This window comes from Tetrao urogallus, assembly GCF_951394365.1.
Source record: "Tetrao urogallus genome assembly, chromosome: 11".
Taxonomy (NCBI): domain Eukaryota; kingdom Metazoa; phylum Chordata; class Aves; order Galliformes; family Phasianidae; genus Tetrao; species Tetrao urogallus.
The window spans coordinates 11,365,371-11,391,287 of record NC_136824.1 but is presented as its reverse complement, the minus strand read 5'-3'; the positions used below and the strand labels follow the sequence as shown (position 1 = coordinate 11,391,287).

The following is a 25,917-nucleotide window of genomic DNA, read 5'->3' as shown; positions in this document are numbered from 1 at the left end:
TCTGGTCCCTTGCCATCCCTCGGGTAGGGCTGCACAGCCTCAGCACATCCCACTCCTACAGCTGAGCCAGAGCATCGTGCTGCTTTGTTTTCCTTAATAAACTGTAAATGTGGCTCTCAGCATGCGGGCTCTTCAGGGCTGCAGCAGCTAAACCGAGATGCTCATAATGCTTCATTGTTAACAGGGAGTGAAACCGCAAGGAGCTCCGTAGTCCTGCATGGTTGGAAACTGGAAGGGAAGCAGCTGAGCAGTGCAGCAGGAGCCATGTCTCTGCCTTTCCGGAAAGAGCTGGAGAAATATAAGAATATCAATGAAGATGAGATACTCAGCAAACTCTCAGAGGATGAACTGAAGCAGCTGGAGCATGTTCTCGATGACCTTGATCCTGAGGTTAGTAGTGGGGCCAGGGGCTCACAGTTGGGAGCTGTTCATTGTAAATTCTGCACACTGCAGCATTCTGTGTCTGTGGCCTGTCATGGGAGGGGCAGTGCACTCGGAAGGAGGAGCAGCTCTGCTAAGGACATGCTGGTTTCATTCCCGCTGTGATGTGCTCCTTGCTTTTATAGGAGTCACTGTGCTCTTTCTTTATCTGTTAGACACAAGCTTGTCTGCAACCTAAATCTTTAATCACATTTGCACACTGCTGCGTACCAAGAAGTGCTTTATGGCTGCTATTTCTGAGCACAGAGCAAAAATGAAACAAACAGAATGGGTGTTTGTGAAGATCACATCTTTTGAACTTCAGAAATCTGTTGTCTGTATCATTCATCACAGATATATTTAGCAGAAGAGAGTATATTTGGGCATGATTAAGGAGAGTAAGATTCAGCAACAGAGCTGTCATTTTCCAGCGAATAAGGATAATTTGGATACTTGAAGGCAGCCTCACGAGTTTAAAGATCTCTGGCCTGAGTACCACCAGTCCTACAAACCTACAGTCACAAACCTTCTTGCTGGGAATTCTGGTTGTTCCTACCCCCAAACCTTCCGAAGTGGTATAGGAATTTGGAAATTGGCCAGTAAACTGACAGATAAAACCCACTCGCTCTGAAGACAAAAATAACTGGAAAGAAAACAACAGATAGTCTGTAGATTTATTACACAAATTTACCTGGAAATTTAAGACTGGGCTCTACTGTTCTGACCCTCTGTACTGCCACTTACCACACATATATTGCATTTTCTGTTATTTTCAAGTATATCTGGCATCTCAGATACAGACAATCATTAGACAAATACAGACAAGATCTTAAACCCACTCTGCAGTTGGATCCAAGCTGCATGTGCTGTAATTTTGCAGCAATCTGGGCATGTTTGTGCAAGCAGAGATGAAATGTCTAGTGTCTGGAGTTCAGTGGGTATGCTCCGAATCTGATGGCTGTTTGCCACGGATCAGCTTTGCAGTGCATGTTCTGGCCAGCAGTGAAATGTTCCTGCGCTACTCCAAGGGCATCTTCAACACATTGGCTTTGCTGCATATGCACCACCATGTCCATGTATTCCTTTCTGGGGTTTTCTGGGCAGAAATGTGAGAGCTTTGTGCATCTTCTGTGTTACAGGAGGCACAGACAATCACAAGGTCACGCAGCTACATGTTTAAAGTGGGGCTTTCTGTACTTGCTTCTTGCGTGCTCTGAATAGCTGACATCCACATCATTCACCAGTTACTTTCTGTGCATTCCATTAATTTCTGAAGTTCAAGAGAGATCTGCATTAGCTTGAAGAGAGTTTTGGAAAAAATGAAGAGAGGGAAAGAAAAAATTGGGAGGAGAAACAAGTAAATAGGAGGAAGAAAATGCAGAGGAAGCTTATCTGCTATGTTTACCTGGGCTGTAAACTCTATGTATGTGTATGTGTAACAGAAAATGCTCTGATTTTGCTCTGTTCTTTCGTGTTATGGTTGTAGATGTAGTTAATGAAGATATTAAGAGGTGTTACGAACAAGAAGCTGGAAGACACCCTGGTTTTATTGGTTACATTTAGGTAACGTGTGTTATTGCTGTCCTCAGGGAGCACTATATGAAGAAACATGCAAATAAATTCCACTTAAAAAAAAAATAGATTGAATAACTTGGAAAACTGTTTGAAATTGCATCTCCTCCTTTACGTGCCACCTTCCCTTCCACATGCCTTCACAGAACGCCTTGCTTCCAGCTGGATTTCGGCAAAAGGACCAGACCACCAAGCCTGCCACGGGCCCCTTCGACAGAGAACGCCTGCTTTCATACTTGGAGAAGCAAGCGCTCGAGCACAAGGACAGGGAAGACTTTGTTCCATTTACAGGGGAGAAGAAAGGTATGGCCACCTTTCATGTCAGGGTTGAATCATGACCTACACCTGGGTGCTGGCCCTTCTATCAGGCTGGTCAGGACAGGAAGGTGGAGGCCACCCTGCAGGGCGAGGCTGGTGAATCAGGCGCAGGGCTGCTGGAGGAGGTGACACGGCGGCTTTGCCCATCACGGTGTCTGCCTCACTGCCCTTTGGCTCCAGCTTCAGGGTTAGGCGTGCTGCCGGCCGGGCCTTGGCTGGAGGCGAGTGCAGGCATGGCTGGCCTCACGCTCAGCACACTGCTCCCAGGCCTTGTGAGGCTGTGTGCTGCGGGAGCTGTTGGGCAGGGAAAGAGATGCCTTCCTAAGCCAGTACTGCCTGCAGTTACTGTGTGTGATAACTCAGGGAATATGCTCCCAAAAAATAAGTATTTTTCCGCTTGTTTACTAGCACATCTGGTAACACTATTCGTGCAGATAGCTTCATTGTTTCCCCTTGCCCTACAGCTACAGAGAAAAAGAGAAAAACAGGAAAACCTAATCACCTAAACAGGTAGGATAACCTGAGGGCAGGAGCAGTCGTGTTTTAAAGGGAGCAGTGCTGTATGGCACCTCGTCTCCATGCAGTGGATACAAAGAGCTGCCTGCAGCCACCCCTGCATTCCTACAGGGACAGCCTGGGCTGTTCCTGACCATCAGCCCCTGGTTCCAGCAAAAGAAAAGCGGGAATTTCAAGGCAGTCAAGTGCAACACTTTTCACTTTATGTGTCACTACTGAAGATGCGAATGTTCCTTGACAGGCAAGAGTGGCTGTTACTGTCATTACATTGTATTTTTGTTCTATGGAAGAATGGTTTCAGATGAAGAAGACAGTTTCTAGCTAGATCTGATCACTGCATTATTTTATCCTGCAACATATTCATTTATCTCCTTTGTCCTCCATCTGTCCCTTGAGCTCCATGCTACTAATTGGGCTGATTCTAAGCCCTGTGGAAATACAGGAATGCTGCAGGGATCCTGCAGGTAGCAACAGATCAAACACATTCTGTGCAGAGAGGAGGATGGTTTATTGGTGTGTGGCTTTATTGCCAAATGCTTCAATTTTCCAGTCTCCTATGCACCACTGTCCCATAACAGGTTAAGTTACTACTTGCAGGCCGCTGCATATTTGTACCAACACCTTCCATCAGGTCACACCTTACTGATACTTCACAGACTTAGGGCTGAGACTTTGTCATTTTGCACTGCAATCACATTTGAAATCTCACACATAAATACACAAAATGGTGCTGCATGGAGATACATGCACCTGCAGGACTGGCGCAGCAGCTGTGTAAAGCTGATCCCAGTGCCATCCGTGGCAGTGCAGCTCCACGTGCTGCTTATTCTACTTGAGTTTTCATCTGATGAGGCTAAATAAGCAGTCTGCCTATCAGAATGTTTTCTATGCATCCAGATGTCCAATACATGATATTACACACTAGATTTAGGTGTTGATAGTATTCTTCTAAAGCTCAGTAATTAGCTTGTTTTGAAAATACATCCTCATAGGAAATTGAGGAAGATAGTTGGGGAAAAGCTTGTTCTTCATCTTCTGCAAGTTGGTGGGCTCTAAAGTGTATTTACAGACTGGTAAATATTTATATAATTATGTTACATATATGCCTGTTGAATCACTTTTTACACTATAGCAGCACTATAATGTAGCCATATTGTAAATAGCCACAAATATATTTTACAGCAATTCTGGTAGTTAAAAATTAAGTTCTGGAACAGTTCCAAAGTGCCTCTACTTATGTATAAGAAATAGGAGGTGTCAATGCCTGTGTGCCATTTGGCATTATTTACCACCTGAGGATGTTTGCCTGTCAGTAGGATTAGAAGATGTGAAGTGTTGCTTAAGTTTTTATTACTCTTTTCTATTTTGGTATTTGTTGTACACTGGGAAATGATTTGTTTTTCCACATTTAGGAGGTGGGATGCTCTTACTAAGTGTTAAGTGATGTTTCTACCAGTTCCTATCTTTATCATGCAAATCTGATACTGACATGAAAATTTGGTGATGAGCTGAAAGAAAGTGGCATTTAAAATGTCCTCCTTCCAGAACAATCTGTGATACATCGTTATTTTTTACACAGTGTCTCTGCCTTTCTTCCTCTGTTGTTAATGTTTTATTGGAGTGCTCTTGACCAAAAAAGCAGTACCAAAATGCTGCTGAAGGACGGAATTCAGTCCTGTATGTGCGTCTCTAGATGCTCAACACAACCATAAGGTTTTGATTGTGCTAGAGAACAAGGCCAAGCAAATTCCAAAGCTAAGGGGGATATTCAGATTGGTTGGAGCACAGGAAGTGTTAAATACGAGCTCAAGGTGGGGGGTGGTTGTGCAGGGAATCGCCTTGGTTTTGATTATAATCATGGTTTTGAGGGACTGGAAATGCTTGGCAAAAACAATCAAACATATGGCATGCATTAGAGCTTTGGCCCTCTGCCAGATTTCAGCCCGTTAACTTACGGCATTCATTGCTGTACAGAAAGTTTTCATGGAACGGCTCTCAAATCTCAGTGAAACCCCAAGTTTTGTGCTGAGCCCGGGACAGAACGTTCCCAGCCTGGTGGCAGTGCACCCAGGCCACCACTGAGCAGTTCTGTCGGATCGCTTTGCCCCGCATCTTCTCTAATGCATGTCAGGGCTGGGTGCTCTGTCAGAATGTCCCCATCCAAGCGCTCACTCCCATGGGTGCATGCAGAAGATCAGGCAGCTTTCAGGAACTGGTGTGTAACTCTGCTGTCAGTCAGCTGTTCCCACAAGCAGGGCTCATTTTTAATAAGCAGCAGAGGTGTAGGGAGTTAGTTCTGATTAGCGTAGCCATAGTGATTGGCAGCTTCTAAGTGTTTATTTTATGGACGTTTGGATTAGCTCCTGCTTAAGACAGACACTCTGGAAATCCCTACATGGAAGCCAGTGAAGTTGCTCTGTGACCCACTGCCCTGCATGCGTGTAGCTGGGACAGCCGGCGGTCGCAGGAAGGTTGCTCTGAAGCCTTTTTATTATGGAATAAAGGATGAGATGAAGAGGGTAAGGGCTAGTGCCTCTAATTTCTCAGGCACTAGCAGTGCTTTTGCTATGTGATTATAATAAAAGGAGACGGGATTGAGACTCTGTTTAAGGTAGAGAGAAGGTCTGAGAAGTGGGAATGGTGCATTTTGTGTCCTAGGATCTGGACTGGCACTTAAGGCCTGCCCCACTGTTCTCACAGCCTTGTCCCCAGTTTTTCCTATCCATCCATTTCTGGAAAGGAACACAATCCTCTGATCTGCACTTACCTTCTTTGCTGAGTGGCCGGCAGCTTTCTCTCACTGAATGTGTGCAGCTGATCTTAGTTAAGTACTGCTTTAATACAGGCGTATGCTATTAGCAACATTTCTGTTTCTGCTTTTGCAGTGCTTCTCTTACTACATGATACTAATGAAGCATAATGGAAATAAGTTCTATTGTGAAAGATAATCAGCTACAAAAAGCTGGCCGTGCCATTTTAGATGGCTGTTTAGGATTGCTGTTTCAGTCCTTCACCACTGTCTCTGTCTTCTGCAAGGTCTTCTGCTCTTAGCCAAACCATTTCACACTGGATCCAATCCAGTTCTCCTCATGGAAAAACTCCAGTGGATCGGGCTATTATTATTTGTGTCTGGAAAGGGAAGGGGAAAATGCTTGTGTGTGATTAAACACTAACATTTTCAGTCAGCTGGTTAAAGGAAAAAGGAAGAATATTGATGATTAACCAGAGAACTTTGGGGAAACCCCTGTTTTCAGTTGTTCTGGCAGAGACCGGCTATCTTGAGAGTCGTGCTGTGCCATGCAGAGTATCAGTACTCAGCCTGGTGATAATGAAGTCATTTTTAGAAGGTTAAAGTAATAGAACAGATGCTAATGAGTTCCCAGCCTCTGTACCAGACTCTGCATAGAAACGTTAGTTTAGGGACACGGTATCTTCTTTGGGCTGACAAAAGCAGTCTTTTCACCCCCAAAGCTAAGATGTTTGTTTCAATTTTTGCCACCTTCTTCCTATTCTCCAAGTCTTAAATTTAAAATTGATGTTTGTGTCTTAAAGCATGAAAAACGTGCTGTTGCGGACAGTAATTCCTGCAGCCAGTGTCTTTCATTGCTTGCTTTTGTAAGACCCTGTTTTAGTTGCTCATGACTTTGCCAAACTCGCACAGTTTTCACTGAAATTTCCCATGCTGAGAGTCTGCTTCAGGCTGGATTTCTGGAAAGTGTCAGCAAAAACGACTCAGCTGTTTCCAAGAACAAGGTTAGGAGAAAACACATTGTTTTAGCCATCTCAAGTAAATTTTTACAGCTGTTTTTTGTGAGCTACAGTGCCTCCATGCTTTGAAGATGTGACCAGAAATGTATGCCCTTTGCAATCCCCAGGGAAACACACTTGCATTTGGAATCTTAGTGATATTTTACTTCTGGCACCTCCGGTTTGTTCCAGTGCTCTCCACATGTGCTCCTGCATGAATACTAGTTGTGTCCTCAGAGCCTCTGCCTACATGCACAGAGGGCACATGTGCCAACACAGCAGCAATAAGGTGTCAGGATCACTGCATGCTGACTGAAGCCAAGGATGCTGCTGCGACTTATCTCTGCTCTGTGTAGATGCACAATAGATTTAACAACTTTGGAAAGCTGAACTTTGCAACCTTCCTTTTGCATTACCCTGATTTAAGGCACAGATGATACAGTCAGTAATCCAAGAGTAGCAGTACAGCAGCAATTACGATGCTGTGTTTTAATAACTTCTAGCTTTCAGTTTCACACTTACTTGAACTTGGTTGCTTTCTTCTTCATAATACACATTTATTCTCAGAAATTATTAATTTAGCCCCATTTTCACGGAGTATCTGGAGTGGGAAACTTAAGTAAGCCTCAAAAGAAAAGAATAGTGCAAAATGGAAAAAGTGAATCAAGTGTCTGTGATTTATGCAAGGCAGATTTCCAAGATCATTGGATTTCACTTCTAAGGTCAGTGCTCTGACCTGAGCATTACAACATTCTGCAATGGAGAATAAACAGACACTCACTGTAGTCAGTGATTCACTGAAAAGTAAGAAGCAATAAGTGTAACCAGATATTTTCTTGGAAGTACAATAATCTGAGTTACAGTTTATAGGAAAAGAAAGTAATTACTTTACAATTAGGGCAGAAAATGCCTCTGTATTATAAGATTAAGTAACTATCCTTCGTAAAACCGATAGAAAGGACATTTTAGAAAAGGCACTTCAGTAAAAATGAAGTTATTTCTCATTGTTATGCAGTTTGTTGAGTCCCTTTGACTTGTGCAAAGCGGTAATAAATATTAAATGCTAGGCAAATAGAAATGGTGGCAACTTACATTTATTCACAAGAGTCTGATGAAGGCTAAGAAGCAAGGCAAAGAGCAGACACACCACAAAGGCTGCTCCAAATGCTGTGGACTTCAAGTGATGATGAAATCTTCAGAATGTTCCATGAGTGTGCCTGTTAATGCAATCCCATCAGCTGTGCTGTTTCAGTTTCTGTTTTCCCCTTACATAACATAAGCAAATAAACTTATTTTACCACAACACACTTGGCATAGTCACCTCCTCAATTTTCCTGTAGATGTGCATATATGCTTATGTAGCTAATTGCTATTGCATAAGGAGATGGAGACAGGGATGTGTCTCATTTCCTTGCTTTCCTTTGACATTGCTTTAAAGGAATAAAGGAGGCATCCTGAAACCAAGTGGCAGAACTACATCCATGGGTTTAAGACAATACCTGGAGGATTTCTTTTTCTTTCTGGATTATTTTTTTTCAGAGGATTTGTTTTCCTTTCATCTCATTCTGCATTTCTAAATCTGTGTGTATTTGATTCAGTCCTTTTTACAGAATCCTTCTCTCTGGCTTTCAATAGGCTCTTTTCTTGCCCCGAGCCCCTTTTGAGTAAAGGGTGCACCATATCCTATTTCAATTTGAATAGAAGTTTAGCAGTGCTTAATAAAGAATAGGCCTGCTGTAATGCTGAGGCAGTACAGGTCTTCAGTCACCACACTCACAGTCACAAAGTCCCCTGGGCTATAAGCATCCACCCCAGTTGCCATCCAGGTCACCACAGCCAGTTATCCCGGTTTGACTGAAGGAAGGGGAGAATTCCATTGACTGACTGTAGAATTTCACTTTGGCTTCCAGACCTTTTGAGTTTATATATATGTGTGTAAAAGTAAAATGGTATTTTAATGCTTTCAAGTTTGCTTTCATCAAAACAGAAATTCATTTTGCAGTTAAACACAAAAATATAGATATAATTTGGTACTGTGTGTTAACTTAATGTTGACATTGAAGTAGCTGAAGTACGACACATGGAAATATAGCTTTTCTTGCTATGTTTTTGTCACTATTTTCAAAGAAAGATAAGCTATTACTGTTAAGAAATAGCTTGGAACGTGAACATATTCTGGAGGCAAAGGTAACCCAGTCAACGATAATCATATCTAAATTCCAAATTACAGCATGACTAGAAAAGGCAGCTTTTTTTTCAGAAATCTAACTTCAAAATAATTAAACTATTCCTCCGAGGCTTCAAAGTATTTACAAATAATCCATTTTAAATTTAAGCTGGTCCCTTGGGACAAGGAAGCCATAATCCTTAATTTTTTTGTCAGTGGATTCCAAGATAGAATGAATTGCGCTATAAAATGAATTTACAATGTAGGAACGTGGGACAGGAGGGACCTCCTGCATATTTGAACTCTGTCCTTAAAGTAAAGCAGGAAAACGGACACAACAGTCTATAAACATGTGCATGCAGTTTTGCTGCTGATGGAAAGGTAATGAATTCTTAATAACATGCTAAATGCTTAAGCTCTTCTAAAGGCTGTTATGCTGCAAAATCTCCTCACGTCGGACTAATGCAAAAGAATGTCCTTGTCTAGATAGCAGAAAGAAGAACAATTTTACAAAGCCATTGGATGCCAGAAAGGCTGACATACATTAAAGATACATATTTTCATCTCTGACATGACCTTGCCCCTTTAAATATTTCATACAGCCAGTAATAGAATATTTTTTCTAAAACATTTGCCAAGAATGCTTTAAATGAAACTCTCATTGAGAGTCATATACACATTTAGAAAGCTTTGGGCTGCCATCCAAGAATTACATATGCCTGAAACAAATGCTTAAAACTTATATTCCTATACATGTGAACCATATGAAGAAAGTATGAACCTGTACTGGTTTCTCCTTTCTTTCTGTACAAGGTTCTTGGCCTACGCGCTTCCAAAATTCAGAGAGAAGGACCAATGGAAATATATACCAGCTCTCATTTACCCAAGACTTGAGGCCCTGTGTCCACTAACAGCATTACTTTGTCCCCACTTGTACCAGTCTGAGATTCTGAACTGGAAGCATCACTCCGCCCCACCACTTGGTGCTGACATGGCAAGAGGCCTTTCCAAAGCTATTCACTGCAGCTCTGAGGATCAAGCCAGGCTCCTTTGAATTGCAGAGCAAGACAACCAGAAGACAGCCTTCTGTTGGTGCTTGCAAGTGGTCAGGCTGGGCTCTGGGCACCCAGCACAGCAATGCCTGCCCTCCTGAGATGGCTGGAACCAGCCACAGCTCTGAGCACGGCTGGCTGGGATAATGCTGTCAGTCAGAATAAAGATAAGCAGGATTCCCTCTAGGTCTTAAATGAACTACTGATTACTGAGAACTCGAGGAACTGCCACTGATCTGAAAGGAAAATGTTTCACAGCCACTGCTCCTCACTGCTGATCGTTTACTCAGATATCTTGGCTCGTTTGGGTCTTGTAGCTTTCAATGGAGTCATGGGGATTTCTCCTGTTGCATTATCCTAACCGGTCAAGTTGCTCAGCTCCTAGCATTAGCTAACTCCTGGTCCATGGCATCTGGAAGATGCCATCCCACACTTCAGGCTAAGGGACAGTACAGAGTGAGTCTGCAATCACAGCATCTGCTCTGTTCTGAACTCTGCAGAGCGTGACTCATCTGTCTTCAGCATACGAGAGTTCCTCACCCCAAGTTTGCCACTTGTCTTCTCATTGTTGCTGCTGACAGCTGTCTGTGATTCACCACTGAGTGAGGCTGAAAGTGAAAACGATCCCTACCCTTGGCCCACAAAGGATTTTATCTTCTAGAAGCCTCTTGTTAAAAAATGGCTTGCTCAAAATATCACATGAAAAAAATGAATCATCATATGATACTGCTTTAGCTTTCTGCATAATTTTCTGTCCAGTTCTGTGCTCTGAAGTTATTTAGCCTCGATGCAAATATCTCTAGAGTAAATGAGTCAAATTCAGCATCAGCAAACCTTGTCTGCTTCAGAAAATTCCGTTTTTATTTTTATTTTTTTCTGAGCCTGTTCGGTGACCTCTTTCATGGAAGTTGACAGTACAGAAATTGCAGTAGAAAAGCTTGTATAAATGTGTTGGGTATTATCCACACAGAAATGATGCTTTGGACCATTATGAAAGAGCGGTCAGGTGATGGAACTGGCTGCCCAGGGAGGTGATGGAGTCACTGTGGAGGTGTTCAAGAAACATTTAGCTGTTGTACTGAGGGATGTGGTTTAGTGGGGAAATGTTGGTGGGTGGATGGTTGAACTAGATGATCTTGGAGGTCTTTTCCAACCGTGGTGATTCCATGATTCTATGATAATGGGAAAGAAAAAACATGAGGACGCCAGTGTTGAAAAAAAGGGGGCAGAAAGTCTGTAGTTGAACACAAAATAGCAGAACTGCATTTATTAAGGATAACAAAATAATATCACCGAGACCGTGCCGCACAAATAAGGCAGCTTGAAGTTGACAGCGGGCCAAATCCTCCTACATCCAAAACTCATCTCACTGGAACTTTAATTTTAGGGATCTTGCTCTGCTCCAGCATCACATTATTGCTATTGGCTACAATAACAGCCTAAGGGAGTAAGTTTGACTGCCTGTGTTGTTTCTGGACTTCTCCTGCAGTCTTTTCATTTCAGCAGAAGGGCTGATGATCTTCAGGCGATGTCCCATGGAACCACCTGCTAACACCAACACCAGCTGGGCACAGGGAGGGGTGGGAATGGGAAACAGGCAGGGAACAAACAAGCCTTGGGGAACACGAGGTTTAGTTCAGCCTTTTCAGGTCTGTACAGGTGATCAGGAAAAGGGTGTTTAAGCGAACAATTATCAGGAGATGAAGGAAAAATACTGACGGAAAGGCTGGGAACTGAACTGAATGTGTGAAAGTGATCAGGTTTGCAGAGCTTTAAGGCTTTTGTACGGCATTTGTAAACCGAAAGTTACTTTCAACAGGATGGTTTAATTGCCTCTGGTGCCTTGCTTAAATATGAGGATGAAATTTCTGCAAGCTTTTTGTGTAGACCTGATTCTGCCTAATATAAGCCCACACAAACTTCAGAAAAATCCCAGCTGTCACTGGGACATGCTGGGGATTTATTTTAGGAAATTCGCTTCCATAGTAACAATCACCAACACAGAGCAGAAGTCTTCACTGTTTATTTTTAGACTCTTATTAAGATCCTGGTGTTGAGGATAGCATCAAGTAAGAAACAGGAAAACTTGCACTTGAGACTTTTCCAAGCAGTTCCATTGTCACAGACCTACTCCCTCCAACGCCAGGAGGCAGATGAGTTGTTACAATAATCCATCAGTCACTCTGGCTTTTTTCTTCTCCTAGGAAAAATATTTATCCCTAAAGAAAAACCCATAGAAACTCGTACAGAGGAGAAAGTGACCCTGGATCCGGAGCTTGAAGAAGCCCTGGCCAGCGCTTCAGACACGGAGCTCTATGACCTTGCAGGTTAGATGGTACATGGGCATGGTTCCTTAACACATCCCGCTCACTGCCTGGACCTGGCACCGGGGTCAGGATCCTCCCCAGCTGCTGCTGTCTCACTGCAGGGACAGGTGGCCAGCCTGGGGCCACGCCGTGCCCATGAGCACTTTGAGCATGACCTGAGAGCGGCTGCAGACCTTTCACCTATCTCTAATAGATGTGGGGCAGGCAAGCAGAGGAGATGAAGCAGCTAATGAGAACTGGGGAAGGGAAGGGTCAACAAGTGGGAGACTGCAGGCTGGGGCATGTGCTTTGTTAGAGATCACTGATGTTACTGTGTGCTGAGATGCATGGCTCTAATCTGTATAAAAACTGTGGTGGGAGAGTTTCAGCTCCATTGGCATATTTCTGTTTTTAATTAAGAAAATCTAAATGAAATATGTCAGCGTTTTCCATTCATCTGAATCTATGTTGGATCAACATTAAGCCCAAACTTCGTATAACTGTTGTGTTGTCCCATTAAAGGACACAATCTCACCCTTATCTTCCGTAATCCTTGGCTACACCACACGTATGGGGATGCGTTAGACTTGGCTCTGACTGACATGTGGTGTATCAAGGAATTGGAGGGCTGTGGTGCAGCTGGCACTTCTCCCGGAGCCTGAAGTTTATGGAATGGAGTTCCAAGTGTTGCTCAGCTCTGGTCAGCATCCAACCATTCGTGACTGAGTTTGTAGGTATCAAAGTCTAACAAAAAGCAGCAGCACACCTACTGCTGAGAGTTTTGAATGGAGTCTGTAACAGCAAATATCACTGCTTACAGAACAGAGAGTTTCTCTCATAAGGAAAACGTGATGATAAAAGTAAAAATTGACATTAATAGCATACAGTCTGAGTAGATAATCTAAGGGGGAAGGAAAAAGCATAATTTATTCTCCAACACTGTGGAAGTTCATTTGCACAAAACATAACTTTGTATCTTTGATGGAGTTTAGTTCTCTTTTCTCACAGTAACTTACAGCCTTACTATTTATTTTAAAGTGCTGAATAAATTCTTATTCTATAACAACCCCAGGATGAATACCCATTTATTAACCTAACCACATGCGAAGTCAAAACCATCTTCAATGTGCCAAACAATACAACAAGGAGCAGTAAGGGGTTTGGGTTGTATGTTACAGGAAAAAAAAATGAAATAATTAGGAGGGTAGCATTGCAGCAAGCTACCCAAAGAGACTGTGAGATTTCCATCCCTGGATGCTTTCAGAACCCAGCTAGACAAAGCCACGGCTGACCTGGTTAATGCTGGCAGCACTCCTGCAAGGGAGGGATGCTGGACAAGGTGACTCCTGGCAGTGCCTTCCAGCTGGCGCTTCCCTGCATGCATGCTGCAGCAAGCTCAACTCAGAGCTAAAATTTTGTAAACTCTTTGTTTGGGGAACTAAAGTAGAATTTGTAGCACATGTTTTTCTGCAACCTCTGTTCCTGCCGTTAACATTGTATCCTGTTGCTGATGTTTACACATTATAGCTGTTCTTGGAGTGCACAACATGGTCAATAACCCAAAATTTGATGAAGGAGGAGCCCGCAGTAAAGATGGAAAAGGAAGCATGAGAAGTAAGCAAACATTTCTTTGTGGGCTATATGTCTGTTATGTGGCTCCTTAGGTACATGGGAAGCACAGTCATCCAAGAAACCCAGAAGCATTTATAGTAATTAAAGCAGACTTGTGGTATATCAAATCTTAGAGGTGAGGGTCACATTTGAACCCCAGGTTTTTCTCATCATAGGCTCAGGAGCTGCTGTGCCTCTATCCAGTGCTCAGTGAGCGCTGGGACGCCAAGTAAGGTAACTTTGCTGTTTGAGGCAAATTGTGGAGTGCCCTTTGCCATGGAAGTGGTACTCAAAAAGCACTTTCTTCTTGCAAGGCCAGGAGACTTTCATTTCCATCCCTTTTTACCGAAGAGGAGGTGGGAAAGCAGGCAGAATGCTGTGTCACTTCATTTTTCTCAGGATTAAGGCTCTCTCTCTCCTCAGTGGGGCCCTGTGCAAGCTGCCATCTATCTCCTAGCAGGCAACTGCATACATTAGTAATCCACAGATTTCAAATTATTTTTGTCGCTCGGAGTCACAATGTCAGCTATGTGAGTCAGCTAAACTATGCTCCAAGTACAGACTTACCAGCCAGAAAATTGCCCTGTCACATCGCTTTACTCTTTGGTCCAAAAGCAATGCCTTTCCTTGGCCAGCTGAAATGGTTCAATACGAGAGAGACACAGCTCAGAAGTTGCCTGTCAGTGTGGTGAAACTGCACCATGATTGAAGAAACAAAATAAAACTCATGAGAAACTATAAGAAAGGGAAAAGGGAGAATACTGCTAACTCTAGGCTGAGTAACAGAGTAACCCCAACTGAGGAGGGGGGTGAGTCCCTGCCCAGGTCCCAGCCTGGCATGGCATTGCTCTAAGCGCAAACTCACTTTACTGGTTTTTCTTTGCTTTCCATCCTTGAACCCATAGTCCAGCAAATTCTCTACCAGCAGTTTTCAACTTCCTGATCTTTAGGAAGGCTGGAGTGTTCTTCAAGCACATGCGTGGTCTCTCAGGGAATTGGTAGAAGAGTAAAAATGATGTAAAGGGGAATGGAATGAAAATCGGGTTTGTGAATGAATTCATCTCTGTTAAGTTCTAAAGTGTATTTGGTTTTGTTTTGGCCCATGATGTGGGACGAACTTTGCACTGAACAGAAATGCATAGTGCACAGAGGCTTGAGCACAAGTTTTCTAAACTCCCTGTGACAAAGTGAAAGGGTTTAAATACACATGTGGTCCAAAACATACTCCTTTGTTTCTTCTAGTGGCTTGGGTGGTCAGGGCTTACAAATTAATCCTCACAACTGTATGTTTTGGAATTAGAAGTACTAATTGTGTTCTAAGCTATGACTTTTATGCATTTCTAAGGATATTTGGGCTTACAGCTGCCAATAGTCAAAATTGTATCTCTTTGGAGCATGAGTACTCAATGACTCCATAAATCTTAGTGCTAGCAGACAGACTTGCTTTTCATGTTTTGATAGTTTTATTACTCAAAAAGTGCAGATGTTGCAATTTTACAAGAGCTAATTGAATTTCTAGGAAGGCAGATAGCATCAGAGCAGAGAAGGAAGTGAGGGGCCTCCTGATCCCAGGCTGTTCTGTTAGCACAGTCTATCTGTAGATGTGGAGGTTTGCTCACTAATGCAGTGGGTAGGTTCTGAGCACTCCTTTCTTATGGATGTCAGATGAAGAACAAAGCAGCCCTTGCTGTATATCACATCCTATGCAATAGTCTTAAAAGCTGCTTTGGCTCAAACTAATTGTACATACACAAGGAAGGAAGTTGCCCGTGATGATACCTCCCAGCTGCTATGGCTGCTATGGCCCCAGTGATGTGCTTCTGGTGCAGGAAGGTGCCAGGGACACGGCAAGGACACGGAGCTAATGCTCCTGCCTCTGAGCTCTGTGGTTCATGCTACCCTCTTCCTGAGCACACCTGTCCTAAGCAACAACTGAAGAGTCAGGCTCACCCACCGTGCCTGGTCCTGATGTCAGCATTTGATGCGGTCTTCTTTTGCAGATGTGGTCAAAGGTGAACAGGTGAAGCCCATTTTTGAGGAGCCACCTAATCCAACCAACGTGGAAGCAAGTTTACAAAGGATAAAAGCAAATGATCCTACTCTCATAGAAGTTAATCTGAACAACATAAAGGTAGATGCCATGGTTCTGTATAAATCCTCACAGATGGGTTTATTCAGATATTTCCAGCACCCTTTTATCTTTATATTTTTACTCTCTGTACTTGGCAGGGAAAGCAGCACACACAGGACAGTGCAGCAAAGGGAAGGTTTCTAAAGGCTCCCAGGTCATCAATGTCTGATATTGAATTAGAAGCCAATTGAAAGCCCACAGGGTGACTCCCTCTGGCTGCCTTTCTTTAGCAGCTCGCAAAGCAATGCATCTCCTGGGCACTACATAATCATCACTGCCCTAATTCAATTAGCCCACTATGGAAATGGGGAGGAGCTGGGATGCAGAGACTCTGAACTACCAGCAGCAAAATGGGAAAGTAGCTCAGATCAGTCACGTGCTGGCCTTGGCCTGACCCAGATACAGGCAGCGCTGACACAGTGTGCCCGCACAGAGCTCCACATGGCTGCTGAGCACCCCAAGCACAAGTGGTCCTTCCTGAGATGCTCTTTTGGGCACTGGGATGGTTTCAAGCACACAGTCTGTGGCTATTAATCCATCAGTTTGATGATAAATAGAACCAGTGTCTACTGATGTGACTGGCTTTCCTAACTACTCGATTTATCTTCTTAATGTAGAATATCCCTATTCCAACACTAAAAGAATTTGCGAAAGCCTTGGAAAGCAACGTACATGTGAAGACATTCAGCCTTGCTGCTACTCGAAGCAATGACCCTGTAGCTATTGTAAGTTATGACACTGTTGGGAAAATAAAATACAATGTTAAAGTAGGTCTGTGTATGCTTTAGGATAGAGCTTTCACTTTACCTAGCAGAATTTCCATGCTACTATGCGTAATAGAAGCATATTCTATTCTATGCGTAATAGAAGCATAATCTATTTTGACTTACCTCCATTCTCTTTTAAGCCTATCTGTATTTTATTTCTTTGTAGATAATAAGCCATGTTTTACAGATTGGCTGTTATTTCCTGAAGCTTTCAAGAACTTGATTTGTTCCCTCTTTCTAACCCCGCAGGCATTTGCAGACATGTTGAAAGTGAACAAAACACTGAAGAGTCTGAATGTAGAGTCCAATTTCATTACTGGGACGGGTATTTTGGCACTGATTGATGCGTTGAAGGAGAACGAATCCCTGACAGAGATTAAAATTGACAACCAGGTAAAGAGAGAGCATTGAACTGCAGTCCCCTTCTGTTTCCCTTCTGTGCAGATTCCCAGAGGGCCCTGGCAAAGCCAAGGCAGCCTCTGGAGCTGTTCTGCAGCTCATGTCCCATGCAATCACACCATGGAAACTGTCCAAATAAAACTAGGAAAAAGGAAATATAAAACCCAGAGCTATGTCTCCAGGGGAGGGATTCTCTTTGTAGTTTGAGCACCGTACTGAAATATAAGCTCTTATTTTCTGTGTTTTGAGAACAAATAGTTTCTTTTCTTTTGGGGACATTTCACCATGTCACCAACAGAGGCAGCAGCTGGGGACAGCTGTGGAGATGGAGATTGCCAAGATGCTGGAGGAGAACTCCAAGATCCTCAAGTTTGGATACCAGTTCACAAAGCAAGGCCCACGAACCAGGGTAGCAGCGGCTATCACTAAAAACAACGACCTGGGTAAGATGCTTCTCCATCCATTCCTCATCTGTCCAGGTGAGCCAAGCCCTGGCCTTTACACTCTTGAGTCTGTACAGCAGATTGAATATTAGCTTCACAACATCCAGGCTGTATGTAAGGGGTGATGTGCAACTCCACAGGCTCTAGAGCACAGAACACCTAAGGTCTTATTGTGATGCTCCCAGTTGTGCGGCAAAGGGAAGTAAGCCTTTTCCAGGCAATGCCCTGGATGTCCAGCTGTCCCGTTGGCTCTTCTGGCCAGTGAGTAAAGGCAGCCAGCTCCACTGCTTGCTCAGGGACCACAGGAGTCCTCACCTTGCCATAGCAGAGCAAACCTGACCAACTGAGGGAACATTAAAATTTAGTGCTCATGTGGCCAGTGACAGGAAAGGATAAGAGAGCTTTGCAGGTTTTACCTGAGTGTGATGCTCTGCTCTGTGCTTAGACAGAGCAGGGAGGAGATGGCTAGGCAGGAACAGTTTAGAGTAAAAGGAAATAGAATAAAAATAAGCTCAACAAGGTGGAACTGATTAATAACACAAAGTGTGGAGTCAAACCACTATGCATTTGGTTGGGTTTCTCTCTTAAAGAGCTAAGATAAAAATTGGGCTAGAACCTACTTCTTTCCTGCCTGGTATTATTTTTAGCAGTACTTAACCATCCTCAAAATACACTCTTGTTCCTGAAACTATTCATTTCCTTAGAAACTTTCCCTGCTATTTAACCAACTGCCATTAGGCATGTATCTTGAAGTTAATCTTCATTTCCCAGGTTTTGCATTGTGTAGCTTTCTTCAAGATTTAGTGAGGCAGAATATTTTCAAAAAATGAAATAACTGCAACAAAACACTAGGAGACAAATGATTGATTATACACTGACGGCCTTGGATTAATACAGTGTTTGCCAAGAAAACACTGTGAAATAAACCTCCTGATAGCAAAGTAATGGGATTTTTGCAGTTATATATTACTATTGACTTTCTGTAGGTGCACATTCATCCAGTTTTACTGCCTTTGTTGTCCACTCCAGCAATTTAATATCAGGAGCAGGACACGACAGTTCAATGTAACACCACCTTGTATCACATGAACAGAAGAGCATCCTTACCTGGCCAAGTTAGAGAATATTCAGTACATTTTTACTGGGATATGTAGCAGCAGATGGGGCCCCATGAGACCTGCTCTGTACAGCCACAATGCATCTCAAGTGCTGTAAAAATGCATACGTGTCTCCTTGTTACCTGAATCCTGCCCATAACACCAAGCTCATCACTGTTTGCTCTGCTTACTGGCAATCTCAACCTACTCTGTTCTGAGTTAATTGGTGCTGGTTAACATTGATGGCTGATGTCATCATAGCACATGAAGTTTAAACAGAAACTTTAAACAGAAGCTGTGAGGTCAGGTATGTTTTCCTGGTTGCCATTACTCACTGATATCAGCACTTCAATTTATTTTCTCAGACCTTAAGATTGTTGTTTATCTGCAACAGAGACCCCTGCAACTAGAGAAGTTAGTTATGGTATTTACGAACATAACAGTGCTGAGTATTTGTTAGAAGCTCCCTCTTCCCACTCACGTCACAGGAAGGGAGTGTGTCACTGAGAAAAGTGCTCTGGTTCTCACTGACTGCTCTTGTCTTGTCCTGCTGTCCCAGTTCGCAAGAAGCGCGTGGAAGCAGAGCGGCAGTAGCCACACACAGCGGATGCACAGCAGAACTGGAGCCCTCCAGCACTGCAATACCAGAGTGTTCATGGGGAGGGAGGGAAGGCGTTGGAAAACCATTGCAATGGGAGCTGCTCCTTTCTGTTAACGTCTCCTCTTAACCTTGAAAACGCAGCCTGATCATTTTCAACTTCCACAGTTAATTTAATTTTCGTGAGGAAGATTCATAGTTGGTTTGAGTTTAATGAAAATGTTTCACAATATCTGAAGCCAATATGCAGCATCTTAAGTGTGCTACTGGGCATAATGTGTAGTGACATTGACCCTTATTTTAGGCACTTTTGGATATGCTGAAGTATGAACTTGTGTATGGATAAGGGGTTCTCTGCTGAAAATAGAAACCTTAGGACCAAGCCCTGCAATGCCTTACACTGCAAATAATCCTTATTGTGTGTCTCATTCTGCTGAGCTGGGTCCTGCAACAGGGCACTCCCATGCACAGAGCTAGAAATGGCAGTGCAGCGTTGCAGGATCTCACCCCGTGTCCTGTAGCAGCCCTGGGGCTGTGCAGGAGCAGCCCTTCAGCAGGGCTCTGCCTGCCTGACTCAAAGTGCAGGGTCATGCTTGGGTTTGTAAGCATTGTCAAAGCACACCTGTTTACACGAGCTTGGGTTCGGTGGGATGTGTTGCAGTGTTACACTGGTACTTGTTGTCCTCATTCCAGAGAGTAAAGTAAGCTTAGTGCTGCCAATCCTATGTACTTTGAATAGTAGGTTTATTTCCTATGCCAACAAGTTTTTATTTGCTCATAGAATACGCAGTTTACAGCTATTAATCTAAACAAGCATTTGTTTTGCCTTGAGCTCTATGTTCTGGTATTTATATATATATATTTGTTAGCATTGTAGCAACGTTCTCAGGACCTTTTTGATGAAGGCTAATTAAGTAGTTAACCTTGACCAGTGGCTATGCTTCCAGGAAAAACAACAAGAGAGTATTTGGACCAACTGCAGAACTCACATGCACAGACTTCAGTTGGGTTGGCACGAGGCACCCGGGTTGTCACCTGAGTGCTTGGCCAAGTAAGGACAGATTGAAGGTAGGCACAAGCGGCCGTCACTCAGATGCCAGACAAACTCATAATCTAGGGAGAAGTGCTTGTGAAGAGCAGCTAACCCCAGCGTGCAACGGCATTACATTAGTCTGATGTTTGTATCGTGCATCCTGCAGTCCAAAGCTACTCTGTACCACTGTTTTGTCACAGCCACCAGTTGGCTCTGGCATACAGCCATGCTCGCTGTGGCTGTCCATCAGCAGCCTGGGAAGCTCCAGGCAGGTGTGCTGCTGACACCAGTGCTCGTGGAAAGCTTCAGAAGCACACTGGGGCACATCAACTTCTGCTTCAAGTGCTCCCTCGGGACATCAGGGGCACAGTGCTGCTTCTATCACATGGTGACAGCCCCCAACCTCTGATGGGACACAGCCCTGGAGTGGGTTTGGCTGAGCAGAGCAGGAGTGCAGGCTGACAGGCACAGTGCTCTCTGTGCCTTCTTCACGATCGTGAGTAGACCCACACCAGCCCCTCCTGTTAGTCTCAACTGAATAACATTCACTCACATCCCACTTAAGTATGATGCCAAGCTGGGATGCAGAGTACCTGCAGTTGACTTCTCCAGTGAGCTCCCAGTCTATACCATATCTGCTGAAGCCTTTCTTTAGAAGTGAAAACAATACATGGGAGTCTTGCTGAGATCTTCCCTGGATCCATGGAGGATTTACTGTAGAAAAACTCTGATATTCCTTTAGAAAATAGCAAGTTCTGTAACAGAGTCATAACTCTGCAGGGTCTTAAACAGACAGTCCTTAAAACCATCTGGAACAGGTGCTGGGCTTTGTAGCATTGAGGAAGAGAGAACCCACATTCCTGAAGGCAGAAGATGACTGCTGACCAACCTCAGTGGTCAGAATCATTCTACCCCTATTTTCTTATTTTGTTCCAATGAAGAGAATCCCAACTGTCATTTTTTAAACATATTTAATGTTTTTTAACATTTTTGTTAGGAAGGGTGGTACATGCATGTGTGTTCAAGGGAAACAAGTGCAATCCATTTCTCTTCTTATCTGCCATTTCAGTGTTGGTGTGTGCATGCAGCGTTCCACAAGGATGGCTGGCATGGCTGCCCCAGTGCCTGCAGCATGCAGTTCCACGTTGCTTTATGCAGAGCTGCACATGCGGCCTCACTGCCCCACAGCTGTGTTCAGCTCACATCATAGGCCAGGGAACAGTTTGGGGAAGCCCAGGACCACCTCCTGCCCTTCACACCCCATGTCTTTTGCACCAGCACATGTTCTCCAGGAGGAGGGGTGCTCAGACACTGGGTATCACCCCCAGCCTCAAAAGCTGAGCACCCTGTGGCAGGGACTCAGGCTCTGGCTCCTTTGGCATATGGGGAGAACACAGCAGCCTGGCCCTTTGCTCCAGGCAGCCTCTGCCAGCTCTGCTCCTGTCTGTGATGGATCAGGGACATCCGTCCTGCCTCTTCTGGGTGCTCTGCACAAGGGCTTTTCATCATCTGGCCCTGAGCATCACATATCAAACACTGCAACAGTGTAAGGATCCATTCAGTACAACAACAGCACAGTGGTGATGCTTGAAGGAAGAATTTTGCATTTATAGCTCACTTATAGGGTGATTTATCTGGTGGAAATCTCACAGGTAACATGAAGGGGTCAGGATGGGACAGGTTCCTATTAAAGCCACGCTTCCCAACAGCACGAGCAGGGTAAAGGACAGAAGAGGCCCTTTTTCTTAAGCAAACCTTCAGGAGTATCTTTGTCTACTTTTGCACATTGCTTCTTGAGTTGACAGTTTCAGTTTGGCTCGTGTTTTTTATACAGTTTTTTCATGGAAAAGCTCAACTTTGTGTGTGTCCCAACATGTGTGTGAGTGGTGGTGTGCGCTAAGGGCAGTGCAGTGTTCATGTTAAGCTCTAGATGAGGTGTTTCTGCGGGACCATAAGTTACTGCATGCGCACAGTGTGGTGCATATTACTCAAGGGAAAGGGAATTGCCACACTATGTAACAGTGACTCCCCACCATCATGGTTTTTCTAAATAAACCCTCATAAAAATGTAGCTTTTGTGATTTTTTGTGGTGTTGTACTTCAAATCTGCCAGGGTTCACCTTCTCTCCCCCTGTTATGTGCTCAGGACTGGGGCTCTTTGCTTTATCGACGTGACACAGGGAGCACACACTGATTTCTTTGTACACACAGCTCTCCAAGCTTCAGGGGAACCAACACACTGCCTGCTTGGATCTCCATAGATGCCTAAAGGCTGAGCTAGTGAAATCACCACACTGCTGTACACCAACACACAGCACAAATACAAACAATGCTTTCAATACCAACACCAACGTGTCACAGCATCTTTCCACTTTTCTTTTTTTGCACCCAAAAAAAAAAAAAAAAAAAGAAAAAAAACAACAACAAAAGGATAAGGCACTTGAAGAAAAGGAGGAAATATCTCAGTGAGAAAACACAGCGCATCTGTGCCCAGTATGCAGTTCTGGGGGATTTGCAGGGCATAACACTGGGGGAGTGCTCATGGAAATACATAGCAAGATTCCCAGATCTTCAGTTAGAGCTGAATCAGGGAATACAGCTGCAGAGACACTTATGAGGTCACACACTCCATTTCCCTTCTCCAAGACAGGACTTTATTTCTACACACTTTTAGCTCTAACAAGGGAACGGCAACTTGAAGACCAGGTCTGGTCCTGCATTGCTGCCGTTACACAGCCTGGGTTGAAGTCCCTTTGACCACGAGCACAACCTGCGCCAGGGAGCAGAGACGCTCTGTATCCCACCTCTGAAAGGCAAAGCGCCTTACGTGCCCGTGGAAAGCCCGTACGTCGTGTAAATCAGCGGGAAGAGCTTCCAAACGGAGGAGATCCCTCGCACAGACGCCTGCTGAGCCGGGTGGCGGCGTTCCCCGGCAGCAGCCGCTCCAGCAGCCCTGCAGCCCATCGCCCGCTCTCAGAGGCTGCTCGCCGTACAGCCGCGCTCCCCCCCCCCCCCCGACATCCCCGCGTCCGGGGGCACAAGGGGCGGCCCCGCGGCCCCGCTAGGCGGCAGCGGCGCTCCGTCCGCGCCGTAACAAGCCGCCGCTTTCGGGCTGCGTGGGGCAGGTGCGTCAAAGCCGTCGGAAAACGAAGGACAGCACCTCAGTAACCGCCTTCGGATCCCGGTCTGCGCCGACCGCTGCGCGGCTGCGGGTCGAAGCTCCGGTTAAGCTTTCTCCACCGTTACGCCGTAAATGCGCAGCAGCTGAGCCGGACTTACGACTGCGGCATCTTCTTACACGCAATGCCCGCAGGGGGACGGCGGCGCGATGCCCAGGAGTGACGGAGAGGCGCTGGGCAGCCGCGGGGACACGAGCAGCGCTCACTTTCAGAGATCAACTCTGAGACGAGAGAGAGCTCAGTTTGAACAAAGAGATGTGACGACATGTTAATAAAACGCATTTACTGCTCGAGCACATATCTTTCATTACAGCAGAACTGTTGTACTTAATATTTTCTACTCGTTTCCTATTTTATTTTGTGCTGACGAGAAAATCCAATTCAAACACTGGATTTTTCCTTACTTTCAAAGCTGTCCAACAGAGTCCACAATTAAAAGAGCAGGTCAGAACAAGCCGCCTTCAGCACTGGTGCACTGAAAAACATGCAGCTCCCCAGGAGAAAGGCCATGCTGCTGGATGCCCCAAAGGCAGTGGGGCTCAGACTTGAGGGAGCAGTGCTGGGAGCAGTAGCAGTGCCCAACAGCAGCTATAAGGACCTGCAGTGTTCAAAGAGCCAGCTGGGTTGTTGGTTAGTGCAGCGTTGGGGTGAGCAAAGAACACCCAGGGAAGAGCTCCAAGTGCTGAGGAAAACAAGAGCAGGCTTGTAAAATAGCTCAGTTTACTCTTTTCCCACTAATGTGCACAGTCATTGTAGCACCCAGCTATGGTTTTCAGTGCCCAATGAGTTATTCCAGAGGCCATGTGTGTATTTGGTCACCCTGATGCACAGGTCACTGCTTTGCTGTGAGTCAGTCAGCTCCCTTTGTTTACAAGCAGCCTTTTTACTTCATAATACGATTATTTGGGGCCATGTTTTTCCATAACGTGGGCTATGGGGCCAGCTTGTCCAGCCTATTGTGCATCTGTTGTCCTTAATTTAGCCTATAATTCAATCAGAACAAACACTTGCATCATTCAGAATAAAATAAAGTAGCTGACAGTGTAAAACTGTTGCAGAGGGTAAGCAACGCAATGGCAGGAATGAGTGCTGCAGAGTACACAGAGCTTATTCCACACGGTGACAGCAGAGCCCACCTGCTCCAGAAGTGAAAGGCCCGAGGTCTGTGAGCCCAGCAGGGTGCAGGGATAGCAGAGTTCACCACTGGACACACGAGCGGTTTGGCACACAGGAGCTGTGAGAGATGCTAAGAAAGCTTTGGCACCGATGGGTCATTCTCTGTGTTCACACTGAGCTCAGTCATTTGCTCCGCTTGGAGCTTCACAGAGGAGACCTCGAGAGGGAAATTCATTTGAAAACTCTTAAGCTGGTGCCAAGCTATCAGCCCTCTGGCTGACCCTTGGAATCTCCTCCCCTGAACAAAGCTGCTCGGAAATTCGAGAGAAATTCATCCCCCAAAGAACACAGATACTGCCAAGGATACGTGCAGGAACGCACATACCCTGACTGCAGGCAACCTGGGTGCCACCAGCAGCCACCCCACAGCAGGCACCTCCCTGATGGCACCCAGCAGTGCCAGAGCACTGCCTCCTTTTAGGGGCTGAGAGTAAACACAGCTGCTGGGCTGAGCTAGAGGATCTCCACATCTATCTGCTGCATAGGACACAGCTCTGTTGTGTTCAGAAGCAGAATCTCCCAAGTGTGCCCACTGTTGTGCCCCCATGAGGTGGCCAGGGCTCACTGCTCTCCTCCCAGGGCAAGGACCAGGATCCACCACAGGGGAGGCTCACCCTGCACATACCTGTCATCTTTACAGCACAACAACACTTCACTAAGTATTCTGAATGGTTGCCATGTACACGTATTTCAGATTGGCTCCTTGATTTGATTTCTTTATGAAAGTGTTGGAGGGATCCAGATTAAAGTCACTATATTTATCACAACTCTGTGCATCCCAAAGGACTCGTTCAGACACAGCACTAAAAGAGCTCTTCAGTGGTATTGCAGAGCTCTGATCTCCTCAGCAGCTCTTTATGGCTCCTTGCAGTTATTACTGCAGCTCCCAACCACTTTCACACTGCTAGGGAAGGAGCTGCTGGTCTACTAGCAACGGTAGTGGAACTGCTTTGAGAACCCATTTTCTCCTTAAATAAAAGCATTCAAGTTGATCTCTGTTTTACACATATGTAGATCTTATAATAAATGGTACTGCTAATAGAAACCAGGCCTGTAACAGGATACAGGAGAGCAAGAGCAGCATTTTCCCCTAATTGCCGGATGGCAGCAGTGGGAGGGATGCGCAGTGTGCAGGCAGGTGGCCAGCAGCTGCTCAGGGTGAGAGATAAAAGCAATGCATCTGTGCTTGTAAAGCTTTACAATTCAAAGATTGAGGTCTGAAGTGCTCTTTCCCCCTGAAGGCAGATGACAAAAGACTTTTGCAAATAAAACCAAGCTTTAGCTAAAAAAGCTGACTTGCACAAAGCCATGTGCAGGGAAGTGGAGGAAGAAATCACTGCAAGGTCATCTGGGCACATAAGGACTAGAAAGCTGACAGAATACAG

At 44.8% G+C, this 25,917-nt stretch overlaps 1 protein-coding gene across 1 annotated transcript; it reads left to right on the top strand.

Moving 5' to 3' along the window:
• Nucleotides 1-264: 264 nt before the first annotated feature.
• LOC306950574 (tropomodulin-2) lies at nucleotides 265-19,140 on the top strand (the record flags this gene model as incomplete). Its single annotated transcript, XM_079540861.1, has 9 exons — nucleotides 265-390; nucleotides 2,139-2,295; nucleotides 11,997-12,119; nucleotides 13,626-13,712; nucleotides 15,710-15,840; nucleotides 16,458-16,565; nucleotides 16,857-17,000; nucleotides 17,305-17,449; nucleotides 19,106-19,140. 9 exons carry the CDS (start codon nucleotides 265-267, stop codon nucleotides 19,138-19,140), a joined length of 1,056 nt encoding a protein of 351 aa, XP_079396987.1.
• Nucleotides 19,141-25,917: the final 6,777 nt, after the last annotated feature.